General features: G+C 33.5%; 3 protein-coding genes across 14 annotated transcripts in view; 1 reads left to right on the top strand and 2 right to left on the bottom strand.

Annotated features, from left to right (window-relative positions):
- Positions 1 to 609: 609 nt before the first annotated feature.
- Positions 610 to 4,120, bottom strand: LOC122537637. 2 transcript variants are annotated; one of them, XM_043670983.1, is made up of 4 exons: positions 3,845 to 4,120; positions 3,025 to 3,180; positions 2,479 to 2,625; positions 610 to 2,159 (listed from the first exon to the last, which is right to left on the bottom strand). In XM_043670983.1, exons 1-4 carry the CDS (start codon positions 3,909 to 3,911, stop codon positions 1,948 to 1,950), a joined length of 582 nt encoding a protein of 193 aa, XP_043526918.1. In that variant the 5' UTR covers positions 3,912 to 4,120; the 3' UTR covers positions 610 to 1,947. The 2 variants fall into 2 exon arrangements, with proteins under 2 accessions (XP_043526918.1, XP_043526917.1); XM_043670982.1 differs by lacking the exon at positions 2,479 to 2,625 and having other exon boundaries at positions 3,845 to 4,110.
- Positions 4,121 to 4,735: 615 nt separating this feature from the next.
- LOC122537628 (cytosolic carboxypeptidase-like protein 5) lies at positions 4,736 to 10,858 on the bottom strand. 7 transcript variants are annotated; one of them, XM_043670953.1, is made up of 11 exons: positions 10,478 to 10,858; positions 9,735 to 9,927; positions 9,358 to 9,653; positions 8,942 to 9,280; positions 8,572 to 8,843; positions 8,354 to 8,501; positions 8,167 to 8,263; positions 7,792 to 8,092; positions 7,512 to 7,719; positions 7,267 to 7,428; positions 4,736 to 5,472 (listed from the first exon to the last, which is right to left on the bottom strand). In XM_043670953.1, exons 2-11 carry the CDS (start codon positions 9,847 to 9,849, stop codon positions 4,786 to 4,788), a joined length of 2,625 nt encoding a protein of 874 aa, XP_043526888.1. In that variant the 5' UTR covers positions 9,850 to 9,927; positions 10,478 to 10,858; the 3' UTR covers positions 4,736 to 4,785. The 7 variants fall into 7 exon arrangements, with proteins under 7 accessions (XP_043526888.1, XP_043526885.1, XP_043526887.1 ...); XM_043670950.1 differs by having other exon boundaries at positions 9,735 to 10,337; XM_043670952.1 differs by having other exon boundaries at positions 9,735 to 9,875; positions 9,963 to 10,858.
- A 656-nt stretch (positions 10,859 to 11,514) lies between these two features.
- The window catches only part of LOC122537631 (glutamine--fructose-6-phosphate aminotransferase [isomerizing] 2-like), a 23,609-nt gene continuing 18,739 nt past the window's right edge, over positions 11,515 to 16,384 (top strand). For 4 of the 5 annotated variants that reach the window (XM_043670965.1, XM_043670966.1, XM_043670967.1 and 1 more), the window contains exon 1: positions 11,516 to 11,663. In XM_043670965.1, coding sequence (XP_043526900.1) covers positions 11,657 to 11,663 — 7 coding nt within the window. In that variant the 5' untranslated portion in view covers positions 11,516 to 11,656. Of the gene's footprint in view, positions 11,664 to 16,384 lie in introns of all 5 variants that reach the window. The other variant, XM_043670964.1, reaches the window with a different exon arrangement.

Genomic DNA, 16,384 nt, shown 5'->3' on the forward strand with positions numbered 1-16,384 from the left:
TTAAGTATACATAGAACTTAATGTATGTGCATATAGCGGAAATTCAATCAGAGAGATAGGAAGGTGAAAGCTAGCGAAGTGATCCATTAATTAAGGAAAAAGAGGAAAACCGATAGCAATTTTTTTATTCACTTCTATTATTATATATACGAAGTAACGCTGATATATGTGTGTCAAATTATATATATTTCTAGGACCAACAAACTGGGAATGAAATTGTTAGCCACGAGAAATTCTATCATTGCTTAGTAGCGATCAGATTTAGTAATGGTTTATATACACTGTTTATACATATACATATATGTATTTTTCATACGATATATAGTTGTAATTCCGAGCGACAATGTAGAAAAAAAAAGAAAAAGAAAGAAAAGAGAAAGGAAACGAAAAGAGGAATTCGAGTGAACATTCTAAGAATAATTGATACATATAATATATGTATATTTATGTTCAGCGCACACTGATTGTTGCAATAAAAAAAAAAAGAAAAAAGAAAAAAAGAAAGGAAACGGAAGAAAAAATAGGGCACATAAAATAGAAATAGAAAAAGAAATATTACCACCGACGTGACTTTTATAATATGGTAATTAATGATTCAATCTAGTTCAAACGAGAGTTGTTTTAATGGAAAAAAATATCGCTTTGAAATGTTTCGCTCTGTGTTTCATTTACTTCAAACACAGCCATACATACAGATGTTATCAAGCATAGTGGACTACGTATTGTGTTGGTCGTTTGGTATCTTAATATTACCGATATTATGCTTGTGTGTGTGCGCTTTTTTTTCATTTTACAACTATAAAGAGAGAAATTTCTATACGATAAAGCTTATACGAATATGTGTGTATTCTTCTTTGCAAGAAAAGAAAAAAAAACGTATAATTTGTATTATGAAAGCTGCTTTGCAAGCGATCAGTTTCGCAGTAATTAACCTAAACTTTCATCTCGACGGAGAACTTTTGCTTAAGGCAGGCACATTAAAACGGACACGTGTATCGTCGTATCAAAAAGTGCTATTCTATGTACCGTTCGCTGTATAAACATGGATATACCAAAGAACGTGCAAGTACCTTATTACGGATCGTCGTGAGACAATTTTGTTATCACCAGTTGATCGACTATATCATATATTTATACGCCAGAAAAACCAAGTTTGTGTATGTAAGATGAATGGGGGATTCTTGTTCGATGAAAATAAAGAACAATGCATTCGATCGCATTTGTATTATCTTGTGATTTATACAGAACAAGCCCTTAGTCTCTAACAATAAGCTTAATCATACAGAATTGCAGAGAAAGAAGAAATTAGAGGATAAAAATGAAAATGTTTAGGTTTTTTGTATCTACATTGTTCAAACGTTACAAAAAGATTCGTATTTTGTACAAAAATATACAAAAATAAGTAATCTAGATTGTCGTTAAATTAATAATAAAAAAAAACTGCTATAAAAATATCTATATGTAAGTACACAATTGAATTGCTTGTGTACAAATGGAAACTTAATGTAAAGTTTGTAATTCATATTACAGACATACTGATTGTTCAAAACTTATTGATAAATTCTAAATATTAGAATGTGTTGCCGTGCTACGCGAGACACGATTGCTTTAAACAAGAATAAGCGTATTTGCAGTCAAGTAACAAGTTGGAAACAAGCATTGACGATGCAGATTAAATCTGAATATAAAATTCGTTAAAACTACAATTATTACGGTAACTACTGATCAATACCTTTGCTTTTTAATAGTTTGTTAAAAAGAAAAGGCACGTTGGTGTTATCCTATAAAACAAATCACGTGCGAACCACATAGTTCCCTAAAGTACATCGTAGATTATAAACATTCGCAATATTTCGTGTTAATAAATCATGGACGGAATAGATTTTTAGAAGAAATCTGAACGCACAAAATGTACGTTTAGAAAAATGTTATCCAGTGAGAGAATATTTACCATGTGAAAAATAATTTATACGCGGCGAATAAACCAAGTAATAACATCGGTGCGATACTTGGTTTCAAGATGGCCGCTGGATTGCATCCGTCTCCGGCGCAGCTGAAGATGCAGGTTCGGTAAGTCAATTTGTCACCCTGTCGATTCACGTAATCGCAATAATTTCCCAGATCTCGTGCTGAACAGAATCGTTTCGTTCCTATTCCACCTATTTCAACAAATATAAGAAAAATTGTTTATTTTATTTGACGCAATTGAATGACATTAGTCCAAATAACATGCATTAAAGATGAAAAACGACAAAGTATGTAACATGCATTGAAAGATGAAAGATGTTAGAGGTACAGCGTGTTGATGAAAGCAACGTGCACTTACTTTTTACAATCCTTTTTATTTGTTCATTCTTTTTTTTTTTCATCGTTATAGAAAGCTTTGAAGAAAGCAGAATCTTTGTGTAACAGAAATAAAGAAAATCTACTCGTGTGAACACTCGAACATCGAGAACACTCAATATACAATGTATGAACCTCCATATAGTTCGATTGATTTGATGCAATACCGTGCATCGTATACGTGACTGCAGTTTGCCGGTTGTAAGGTACTTAGAACCAAATTGCTATCTCCACAGCCGAGTTCTTCTTCCGATGTGCATTGGTAGCAATCCAAACAAGTAGCTTAATCGATTGAAAAAGCACCGGTTATAGCATTTTTTTTTATTGCGCGTGTTGATTGCTCGATTGTATGTTAAAATTGTTATAACGTTTTACCATTTTTCAATATCCAACGACAGATTTTTCTAATGCAAACATAATATTTTTTCCTTGTTTTGTCGTTGAACGTTGAATATTAGATATAAAAGACCATTTTTGTACGCAGATACGTGACTTAAGAATACGTTAGTTATTTAAAAATTTGAACGAAGATGATTATCGTGCTCTGATTGTTCCCCGCATGCATCGATACGACGATGTCGTTACGTATGATTTAAGGTTAGTTTGGTTTGAGAGTGCTAAGTTTCGCAACAAGATTCCCCTTCCTATGATATGTAATCTGAACTGCCGATATTGTTTTACCCTCGAATCGGCCAGTGTGCTTCACGCAATACTGCGCCCCGAAAACAGCATCGCAAGGCTGCGGTGTGATATTGACGTCGCTCGAGAGAAATTCGTTGCATTGGAAGGGATCGGTGTTGTTTGTACTGATGCATTGATAGCATTTTAAACTGTGGACTAAACGAAAAGAAAAATTGGCAATTCCGTTTATTCCCCTTTGATTCATATTCTTGTCAGCTAGCGTCGTATGACGCTTTCCAAATTATAAAAACAAAAAATATAACCTAAAAAATAATTAAATGACAATACGCGTATATATTACAAATATTTGTTTTAGTCTCTAATTGATTACTTAACGAGAAAAAACATGAATTAATATTAAGACAGAAATTTTTGCGACTTATTATTGTGAATTAGTTTCCATAAAAAAAAATAATAATAATTGACCCAAATATAGTTTCTTATTGAGCTTCGAATTAATAAATTGCTTAGCTGAGTGTAAATATATTATACGATATTTCCCACAGATAGTTTAAATTGTTAAATTCGTGAATCGCAATTTGATCAGTACCAATTACAATTGATATAATTATCAAATTTCGTTTAACAATTAACTACTAACTTCAAGCTGTCATTTAGAAATGAGTATGTACATATACTCAACGAAATCGATTTTTTTCGCTTGATCTTTATAAATCAGGCTTCTGCGTAATCTTATGATACTATATCCGAATGTGATCACGCTTCTCGCTTAATAAGGACAATATGAAAAATTATAAGGCCCCACCCAAAAGGACGCCACGATATTCACATCGTCTATAGTTATATGCATTAACCTTACCACATTCGACGAAGAGTAGAAATGCCGCGAAAAGCGTGAGGTTTTTAATCCCGCCAATGGCGCCCATTTCGAAAGATCTTTGCCAAGGATAGAACACCAAACACTTTTATATCAAATGTAATCTCTCGCTCAATGTCTCTGTATGTTTGTTTAGAATCACTTATTAAAATAATCACATCTGTATACAAACGTGATTTTCACTCGAATTCGTAACCACATAAACGAACGAACCAACGACGCGAAAGCGACTGACCGAGACGGAGAGGGGTCACGCACAAAAGTCTTTCGCTGTGATGTTTCCGAATCGATCCGAGTCGAACCGAAAGTAGTCGAAGCGAATATGTAGATCGCTCGATGTGATCTATAATCGATTTATAAATTATTTTTTCTTATTTAATGTTTAAAAAATGTTGAAGATGTTACTAATGGTAAGTTGATATTATATATTGGCGTTTATTTGTATTGTTCTTTCTTTTACATAAATAATAGAACGTTTTAGAATTTATATAGGTATGTACGTATTCACAGCGGGACACACGTAATGTATATATAATACTATTATACAATTTCAAGTTAACTTCCCAATATAACTCATTTTAAACATGTTCGAAACTGTTTCACATTATTTTGTCTAACACAAACATAACATCTTTAAATTTTCTATTCAGAAAGATAAAAAAGAAGATAAATGTATCTCACATTTCTTTAACAACGTGATAAATCATTTGTAATGTTTTCTTATGTACATTAATTGAATAACTCACTCAATTTCTAGACTCAACGTATATAATTTCTTATATTCGAAGCGAATGCTAGAGACGAATGTCTAAAACAATGAAGCTGCAACTGATCGCTAAAGCATTAATATCCTACAGCATCATACTTTACCAGCTAATTTAGAATTTTGTTTGCACTTTCGTTATTCGATGAGTTCTCGATTATTATACTATTTCTATTGATTTCTTCTGTTTGGAAGACTTGGATTTGTTCTGTTCCATTTTATGACAATATTTCTTCATTGCTTTTGCGGTTCCTCTTATGTTTTGCTTGTTTGGCAAAAGCAATGTTTTCGAGGGCGATTTTGTCACTTCTGGAACGTTGTTAGATGGCTCACCAACTTCCGGTCTCCCTTTATTCACTCTCATAGAAACAATTTTCATTCTTTTTGCTCCATGTTTTACGATTGCTGTTTCCTCGGAAGACAATGTGTTCATCTTGAAGAATTTGTTTGCCGTTGTTAATTTTTTATTCGCATATTGAATATCTTTTACTTCCGAAGAATCGTTGATACATCCAAAACAAGAGTTTTTCAAACGATTTTCTGAAGTTTTTAAAAATGACTTTACGATATTTTTTGGTCCGATCACAGGCATTTTCGAGCTGCTCTCGATATTATTGATGCATTGATTTTTTAACGGTCTACGGGTTACAGTTTGTCGAACTTTTTTATTGTTCTTTATTCTTTTTACTGCGGTATAAAGAGACGTAGTACGACGAATGATGCATGGTTTTTTTACGAAGCTCGTTTCGCTCTTTATTGAGTTCTTTAACCCAATGGAAGAGTTACTTATTTGAGATTCAATTTCTTTTAAATTATAAGATTCTGAGGGTATAATATTATTATCATCCTGTGAATAAAAGCGTAAATAAGAAAACAAATATGCGAGAGATATTATTACAGTAAATAAAGTTTGTGAGAGAGAGAGATTGATTCCTTCTTATTTTCCTACAATCTTTTGCCCCAGCATTTCTAATTTTATTAGAGCAAGGAAAGGTAGATCAGTAACATTTTTTGTACAACAATGAATTCAATGACAGTTCATTCAACATTCTCATTTGATTTGTGGTTGCTCATTCACATCAGTTTTTGAACAAGATTTTTAATGTTAGAAACATATAAATTGTATGACAATTAATATACGGCACTGGAACTAAGGATTACCAGGAGTAAAATAAAAATAAGGTAAATAAATTATCGCTAAAAATATTGTAAATTTATTAAAACAATAGGACATGTATATGTATTTATGTGTGTGTACATATGTGTGTGGAATAGAATACATTATAAAATTTGTATACATGAATTTATACATAATGTTCTCTTTGATCAGTAACAACATTTACATTCAAGTAATGAAAAGCATGACAATAAGTAGTGTATAAGTTCTTCTGTGCATTTTTAGTGTGGCAGTATGTTTTATATAGTATATGTTTATCTTTAACAGTAATTTTATATATGACAGTACAACACACATTCATACTTATTTTTGTATTACATATGTATTTTGTAAATACATGTATCTGTATATCTTTTTCTTCGAAAGCAAAAAAGTACACAAAATAATTTTATCATCTTAAAATTTTACCATCTGTGCAATAAACGATAAATTTAAGTATAATTATAATTATTGTCATTTGTTTCATTAATTACAAGATATTAAATCTCAATTTAAAAATTTGCATTTTTTTTAAATAGACTCCATCAGCCGGAGATTTATGGTTGAATCATCTAAACCATTACGTTCTGCTTTTTTTTTTTGCTAAAGAAATAGATATCATTAATTACATATGTGTGTATTTCATATTACTACTCGCATTCATAAAATAATTTTTAAATGCATGTAGTATTAGTATAAGTGCACTTATCTATTGTCATCAGAAGCATGGCGCATTAAAAACTGTTTAAAGGAAATAAAAAAAGAATGTATTTTGTTGCTAAAAATATAAGCGTTAACATCGAAATTTTAGACTCTATTATTTAGTTTTAATATAAAACAATAAAAAAATAGTACAGCCTCAAAAATTCATTGTATCATAAAAACATTACTAAATGGTAAAGTAACAATATATGTACATAATATTTATTTGTTAATATGATGAACACAACTTCTGAATTGTAAAAAATTGCATTTTGTACACACTTTGTAATTAAATTATGTAATAAATCTAAAAAAGGATGGACAAACAGTTTTTTCATAAACCTTTATATAAAAGTATATCAAATATTATTGTCATGCATACATACGTATTAGATTGGAAGACCCATTAGTTCAACATAATAAAAATTTTACAAGATTTACATTAGTCGCATATATAAAATGTATTAAATAATTAATACGTTATTATCATAAAAATTTGCCATTTACAATATTATAACATAATATAAGAATAGAGTTTTTCTACAATAAAAAATTCATAATTTCGCACTACTAAATCAAGATAATACACAATTTATATGTATACAAAATCTCTCTCCCACATTTTTAATCAGCAATAAAATGTGCAGTTTATTTAGGCACTAATGCGTCTTGATATTAATATATGAAAGCATACCAAGTTAATGGTACTGTGAATTAAGAGAGTACACAATGTCTTATATTAACAGCCGAAAATTCACTCTCATTATTTACATCAAAATTTACCTTATGCGGAGATTTGTCGTTTGGTGAGGAAAGATTGTTCACGTATGCTAATTTTAAATAAGACTTTACGCCCCTTAAAGAGCGATATTGGCTATTTGGCAGTCGGCTGTTAGGATTATTATTTGTCAAGTCAAGAATTGAAGGACCTAATGCTGCTCCAACCTGTAAACATAGTCAAACAGATCATGATTATTTTGTATCTCGTTCTGAAAAAATTTTGAGCATAAAATAGCGAAATATTTCACCGCTTCGAAAACTGCTGGAGTATACTTTGGCGGAACAAATATATGAGTCATATTTTTGTTTACACCATCACGAACTCTCGCAGGTAACGAATTTACTAAACGTCCAGAATTGTAGTTACATTCGAGCGTGTAACTACGTATAAGTCCAGTGAGTTTGTATACAGCTACTCGACCTGATCCTTCCCTTGACATACCATCTCTTTTATCTCTAGAAGAAATATACACGGGATGTAAAAATCAAAGTGACTTTGACTTTAACAATAATAATAATAAGACGTACATAATATACATATTTCTTTCTGTAAAATTGCACGAAGTAAAATGAAAATTTGGATTGTTAATGGACATTAATTTTGGCAAAAGCATACACATTATTGTGTCCTCTACATTGTCAAAGTAATTGCCATACATGAAGACACCCTTTTTCGAAGCATGACCATGAAGATCAATGTATAGGTATAATCCAGAGTCTTCTTTAGATAATTGTCCTATGCCAACAGCTGTGTAAGTTTTTTTATCAGATTTAAGTTCTACAGAATTATTACTTTCTTCTGCTTTATTACATAGGCCTTCTCCACCACCTTCACATAACGTGAATAAATAAATAAAAGAATTTTGCTGATCACGTTCAATAATTCAATTCTAAATATCGTACCCTGAGGCATGTCATCCGAATTCGTTTTTGACGATGTACATTCCTGAAAAATTTCCGGTTGATCTTTACGCTTTTCATCTAATGTCATAAGAGTTACCTATTGTTAAAACAGTTGGTTAATGCTTATTTTCCTCTATGGGTTAGTATGGCTTGATACTTTCATTTGTGAAAAACTATGTCACATTACCTGCTGAAGTAATCTTGTCGTTGTATCGCGTACTATATTTGCAATTGCGCAAGAAGAATCAATAATAGTTAATGTATTTTCGCCGTTTCCTATACACATGTTTGACATCTCATCCTCTTTTGGTAACTGGTACGTATGATGATAATACCTTTACAGTTTCATCAATTTTTTTATCATTTAACAAAAATATGAATTAATTATCTTATCTCTATTTTTACCTTATCAAATTTCTTGCAGCATATATCGTTGGATGGTCTTTTAAAGAAGGATTGAGATAAACTCTATTGAGATTTATTCCTCGAGTATCCATTCGATAATGTCCTCTGACTACACCATCAGGATTGAGCATTGGTATCAATTTGAACACGTAAAGGCGACGAAGATTAATAGCAATGTGATCCTCACGATTTACAAGAAAATTAAGAAAGCCATTAAAAACAAAACTAGATGGTGTTTCTCCTGGATGGACCCTTGCACTAATAAAAATTACCTATGCAAGAAAATTTCAATATAAAAATACTTCTTTTATTATATATCTGTAATCATAATACTATGATTTTTATATAAAGCTTGAAATGAACTATATACTTTTTTATCCCAAAATTTAAAAGGTCGTTCCTCATTTTTCTCAGGAAACATATTATTCAGTCTATCTTCTCTCTCCGTTGATATGTTATGAAATGAACTTATTGTTATTAGATCCATTCTTCTTCCTTCTAAAGACTTTATTGCACATTCTCTATGATAATAAACATCATCTGTAGATGTTATATTTCTCTTTGCTATCCTTGTTTCGACTCTTCTTAAATAATTTTGCAAATCAGTGTAAGAAAAAGGATAAGTGAATGCAAAATATGTTATAGCTTTTGGATTTTCAGGTATAAGATAAACAAATGACAATGTAAAGTCATTTCCTTTTTGATCCAACTGAAATATTGTAAATTTATATAGACTCTACATAGCATACAGAAACATCACTATATCTAAAGATATATAAAATTTACATTGTAAGTAGGTTTGTCACGGATCCTCTCCCAATGCAGATGACCAGGTACAACTTTAAAAACTGGACACATTCCTTGACTGAACATTTTAACTTGTTTGTTTAAGTTAACTATATTGAATTTAACAGAAGTTCCTGAAGTGTTAGACTTAACACCAAAGTAAAACCATGTTCTGTTATTATTTTGAAACTGTGTTCCATGACAATCATGCTTTGTCCACAAATTGAACTCATAGTCTGTGGCATCCTCTGAAGTTGAGCTTCTGCTTGATGATTTATTTTCTGTTTCACATCCATCTGAAAACACGTGAACGTGCAATTACCACTTATGCTCTAATGTGTACCATATAGAAAATATAGGTCACTGCAGAGGATTACCCTTTTCAATAGTTTCTGGCACTTTTACTAGTTCAACCTTTGCTAAGTTTGCTGAATCAAAATTATTATAAAACGAGAAACCGCCGCATGTGATACAGTCGCCTGGATTTGCCATGATGTGTCAAAAGGTTATACGGTTCTCTGTAAAATACTCGTGTGAAACGTTTTACGCGTTCGCAAAGAGCATCATGCTCTGCAACATGTAAAAATTTGTAACTTTATTCTCACTTTCTCCGATACTGAGCACTATTTTCTTCATTCGTTGCGTTACGTTCATATTAGACGAGTCATGTTTTTGACAGCTATCTTTGAAATCGTTACGATTTCCAGTTAGTTCGTCCTTTATATTACGAAGCAAGTGGTACACCTTCAGAATCGAGGTAAACACCGTATTTACATTTATCTTCGTTTAAACAATACGCGATCTGTTACGTTCGTGCGATACTTTCACAAATATCATTGTTATGCTTAATTTAAACATGTTTGCGACTTCATCACAGTTTCGCAGATATTGGTCCAACTGCTAAGTATGGTAGAAAGAGACGGATGTCACTGATTTCAGTTATTTGAAATTTGTCCCGACGTGTTTAGTAAAGTTTCTGTCTGTTAAATTGCACTCGAAATTAATACGGAGATTTGCTCAAAATATTTTCCAAAAATGTTATTTCACCTATATCGTTTCATTGTACATTACGTAACATGCTTTTTCTTTAATTATTTTCTTTTTTTTCTATTATATATACCTGAATTGGAAGAAAATCACGCAAGGGTATTTGAAACAACAAGGAATGCGTATCACGAGATGTACATCTGTCGACGATTATTTAATCCAAGGAGGAACAATCACGCTCCGATACAGGGAAATGTCGTTTGCAACAAAACTGTGCCAATCGATGAATATATAGGTGGATTTTCTATTAACAATTATCATCGTCAGCATAATTTGGCACGATACTCCGATTATTGCGTGCCCGTTCAGACTCGTTGAATGGTAAGGCGCGAACAGAAATAGCCAATCATGCGCTGTCGCGCGAGCAATTGTGAACGACATTTTACACATTGGAAATCCCTTTTCATCGGTTGATCATCCTTGTCGCGCGTATCAAAAAACTCCATAACCCATTTAAGGTTGACTTTTTTAACGATAAAAGTTGACGTTAAAAAAGATGTTAAAGATCCTGTGTTGTCTAAATTATCGATGGGTACCACCTACCGACAGCTGGCGCACTCTGTGCTTCGTGCTCCAATGCTGGCGCAGTGTGGACAAGAACTATGTCAACAAGGGTCGATTCCAAACATTTCGGGATGTTTCATCCATTTTCATAACGCACCGTGTTTGAATAGACGTTGGGATCGACGTTGTTACATTTGCAAATCGAAGAATACGAAGCCGAGTGGGAACGAGTGGGACAATCCCGACGGTTCGTTCATTCACGAGAAAGAGAGAGAGAGAAAGAAAGACAGAGCCAATGAGTGACAATTCTTCGAGTGTGTGATTCTTGGATATGTTGATAGGTTTTATCGATACAACTAATCTCTGATACACGTTCCCCGGCGTTCGTTCATCGTAAATGCGGCCGCCGTGATTGTTGACTGGAAAAGTCACGATTTCCCGCGGTACTGTCAACGTGTCAAAAGCGATAGCCGTGCGATACGTCAGCGTGCAGACGATGCGCCCACTGTGACTCTGGCTGCATGATAGTGTCGTGCACACGTACGAACCTGTTGTAAACGTGTTCGTATCCGCACACTCATACGAAATCTCGTATCATAAGAGGCAGGAGCACGCTGTAGCGCGGCTCAGACCGTAACTCACGGTGGCTTAGAGCAACACGCAGTTGGCTAAGTGACGTCCACATTGCTTTCCACTTTACGACCGATCTTGTTACTTTACGTGGCCGGTGTTCGACGACAGGAGCAATATGTGCGGTGAGTAAACGATGTTCTTTGCTTCTAAACGATGCTTCTCCTGTTCTATCCTGTTTCTCGTTAAGGTCGGCGTGAATCGTTCCATAAATGTTTCCACGGTGAAAGTACATGTCCGCGGGTACGATCCGCGTGAAAACGTCTGATTGACAAATAATTTCGAGTCCTCCGTAAACGCGTCACTTCCGCTTCTTTCGTCGATTTGATATTTGACGTGTCTGATACTCGCGTTTGCCGAGTTTAAATACCGATTTAAAGACACACGATACGGGTATTTAAAAAGGGGGCCGGCTACTTGCATATCTGTAAACTGAGGCGTGTTGAACGCGCGCGCGCGCGCGCTCGACGAGTCGGTGTTGCAACTCCGGAACTTTGTACGTTTCGAACTGTCCGTTTCCGAAACGAAAGGAAACGGAGAACAGAAACGGAGGATAGAGTTTTCGTTTCTTCGCTGCTTTCGAATAAAGTCATATAAAATACAGTTGTAATTACGTTGTAATTAGACTGCGGATCTTTGTGCATTTATGGCAAATTTGAAAGTACAAAAATGCACACAGCGCGTGCAATATCGAAAATAGGATATTTGTTACAGTGTTGTAGCAGATGGAACAAAATATGAAAATGCATAAAAGCTCGCAGTCTAGTTGTAGTTTTATCATTAGCAATTAATTAATTGCAAGTTACTTCAGATTATTAATTGCACTTTCTTCGACACTTTTGTCGAATCGTTGACAAATTGTGTCAGGTGTGGTTTAATTAAATTCACGATACGAGCTGACGATTGTCACTCGACGATGGAGAACTTCCACGCAGTCGTTAGATCTAATATTTGCATAACAATGTGGGTAATTTCGAATTGATAGGTAAGATTTATGATGCGCGTTCGCATTAGAGCGAGTTACAAGGCAGGTTCGAAATTTCGCTATCGATAAGAAAATATGGAAGAATTGATAATGTTAAATAGAAATATTGTAACGACATAAACGATATTACAACGCGATGGAATCTAATGACGACTTAAGGTGATGCCGTTATCATGCTCGATAAAACGACAAGCAGTAACAAAGATACCAATATACTAAAATACAGATAACTATCAAACAAATCAGATGAATTTCGATAGTTGTTGATAAGCGCTTCGAGAACTTGCGTTGCATTAGCATTCGTCTCAACGAGGGGAAATTAACGGTTCATTATTCTTTTCCTCGTCACAACCTTGGATATGCCAACGTTTAATTATCTTCTTTCTCAATCAACCAGCCAAGAAAATATATGTTACGATAGTTGAATAATTTGAAGGGAATATATATTATTAAAACTCTTGCGTGAAGTAGCTTGATCTTCAAATCAAAAAAATGGGTAGAAACATACGAATGAAAAAAGAATTCAATCTCTTTGTTATTTGTTTTGTCACTAATATCTCAACGTAGGTGACGAAATATTTTAATAGTTAACAATTAAATATTTTAATTGGTATTTTAATGTAAAAATTCAGAATTATGAATAAGAGAGGAAGAACTATTTGGAACACTTTGAACTTGAAAAAAGTGGTGGCTTTTTTCAAAAGAGATTTCTTTTTATTACTTTTTAATATTTTCTTGCTACTATTCATTTATATCAAGTCAAGCCAGTAGTTCATTATAGTTTAATTTCAATAATTACAACTCTGAAAACTCGTTCTCTTGAAAATCCCCATCAAAAAATTGTCGCACGTTCTACAATGCGACGGGATGAAAAGTTATCGAAAAACAGGACGACATTACGAAAGATTTTTGCATCACTCTTTTATCATGTATTTTTTTTTTTAATCGTTTATACTGCGGCGAAAGTTAGTCTCTCGGTAATCGATTCGAGGAAACAGAATTCAATATGCTTGTAACATTCTCTTCATTAAAAGCTATCTGTATTCAATCATAAATCAACCTAGACGAGTTTCTAAACGAAAACAAACGGTTGATTTGTATTTGTTAAACCATTAAGGATCGATCAATTGTACTACGTTTACAATATTTTTTCAATCGATTTAATATCGAAGTTTTAATATTGAAGATTATGAAAGAGAATCCAAGGATTTGCTTGAAATTTGCTCATCGCTGTTTTGCTCCTTTCTATTCCCGAATGTTTGTAAATTTTTTTATGGAAATTCATTTCGGGAATTAATTAATTTTGGACATTTAATTATTCCGTTAAATTGTAAATTCGTTTCCACGTTGATCAAATATTTATTAGTCTGATACATTTTTGGATTAAATAAATGATCATCGAATTAATATTAATAACGTTCGAATTATATAATGAATATTATTATATCGAATTCAAATTCATTATTGCGGAGTTACGTATCGACGAAACAATACATTTTTAGATCACGTATTATTTTATTTTATTCTTACGTATTATTGGACTTTCTTTTTTCTTTTTTTTTTCGATATAATATTGCTTTCACATTCCCGGCACCATTAACCAGGCCAATTGTCCTCCGATATTTATTGACAGATGATAAAATCGTTGAATTAATTACGAATCAGCCAATTCGGGAGCGTCGAACGAATAAATTTTCCAGCCGTGATATCTCTTAAAACTCACAGCCAATTAATAGGATCTTGTTATTCTGTTTAATACGTGTTATCATTTCTTCGTGTTATTGCAATGCCATTAATTTTCTTATCTGAAAATAACGAAAACATATGTGCCGACGACGTGTTTGTATTCTCGCCGAACATTTTCGTGGCTCGAACTAATTACGAAGGCTTGATTTAATTAACGAGCCAGCTCGATGTACGCTGGCAGAAACACGGCTTTGCACATGCCTTTCAACTTTGACTGGAACCTCTATAGATGAATGGAATCTCTATACCGGCGGCTTTGTCGAGTTTTAATCAGGTTGTTGGTTTCGTGAACACTGCCAGCTAATATTGTTCTCCAGGCACGAAACGCGTTTTCCAAAATACGCCCAATACATTTCCCATTTTTCCTTCGAACGATCGAGCCACGATCGTGACTGGTCAACGACCTCCGGTGTTTACGTCCTGACTTGTAATACGCGGCAATCACCGTGGAATATTAACATACTTTTCACCTGGATATTTCGCTACAATTGAGTAATTAGAGAGTCGATTGCTCGATTTCAAACTTGAAATGAATTTGACTTGGTTTTTGAAATATACGAAGTTTGGTACGAGACTGTTATAAAATTAGGCATTGCTAATGTTCCTTTTGTACAGGTATTTGTTGAGTATTTTCCCGAAATTTGATGATATAAATATTATTATTCATTCAACAATGTGTGTTGTTCTTAAATAATCAGTCGAATGAAATTCAGCATGAAATTTTTATAGAATTTGCGTGACAGGACTCTCCCAGTTTCCTTTTCAGTTCACTCAGACTATTTGTTAATTATTTTTGTGAAATTTACAAAAAAGTAACGACAAAAGTATTTCTATAAGAACGAAATCTTTTTACTATCTACAAAGAATTTTCTAATAATATAAAAATTTAGAAAAGTATCTAGCCTGAAATTATCAAAGCACGCGATCCTTCGTTCAGACGACAGGCATAAAATTTTGTCACGTCGAAATTTTTCGAAAGGTTTGATTTGGTAATTACTTTGAGGAAGTAGCTTTCTTTTAACCGTGGCGGTGAAACGGAGATTGAGAAACGAGAGAAGCATCGAGAGGAGAGTTTGATTATTGCAGAAGGAAACGGATTCTTCTCGATTACAAAACCGCGAAATCACCTGGCCACTTATTTCCATCGACATTTTGTTGGCAGACGTGTATACATATGTATAGGCACTGTTAATGAACAAAAACTATCAAAACATTGCAATATTTCATACAAAATTTTCAAATTGCCGAAAATGATTAGGTAATGTATGTTAATTGTAAATTAAATTTCATATTTTCATGAAGTAATTTAAAAAAAATTGTTTCGCTTATTAAATATCACAAAGAGCATTATACTTTGATTTATTTTGTATATTTGAAAAATCCCTTATTGTAGCTAGTAATTATTTTAGACTGATTTTATACTGTCCCCTCCACAGAATATCTATCACTGAAAAGTTACTGCAATTCAATCTGTAAATTATCAATCGCTCGAGAAGCTTCACAAAGTCTCACGAAGATCCTAAAATTCCAAATCATTCCAAACCAAGCTCGCGAAATTCTACACCCACCCAGTCTCCTTTATGAAATTAAGGAGAAGTTGATAAAATTAGCTATTCATCTCGTCCCTTGCCGGGGCAAGTTAGAAAATGGTTGTTTCAAAACCTGCATTCCATCAAATTACGGAAGCATATAGGCGCTGCGTTATGTTCGAGCAAGTAACAGAGTTGTCCGCGGGGTGTTGCAACGAGGCACAAACGTGACTCAACACGGCCCCACAAAGTTCATCGAAAGTTTAGCGGAACAAAATGGTCCACGTTTACACAGCGTGTTCCATATCCTTACGGCGTTTTACAATAGAGATTGATCGAGGCCTGGCTATCGACACTGACACCGGAGAGTGTCGATGTGCCCACGACCAACGAGTGAAAGTTCCCTCATGGCTAACCTGACGTTGGCGTGAGAGGATAGTTACATGTGACATTTAAACGTGGCCTCCTGCGCATGGCACATGTGTATACGTAATATTATAATGTCTAGACACTTTTTATCATTTATCTTTCCTTTCTGTTTTTTTTTTTAAGACCTTCGTGAAAGGACTAATTTTGGCTTTAATTG

The sequence above is a fragment of the Frieseomelitta varia genome, unplaced genomic scaffold (genome assembly GCF_011392965.1).
Source record: "Frieseomelitta varia isolate USP_RPSP 00005682 unplaced genomic scaffold, Fvar_1.2 scaffold_923, whole genome shotgun sequence".
Taxonomy (NCBI): domain Eukaryota; kingdom Metazoa; phylum Arthropoda; class Insecta; order Hymenoptera; family Apidae; genus Frieseomelitta; species Frieseomelitta varia.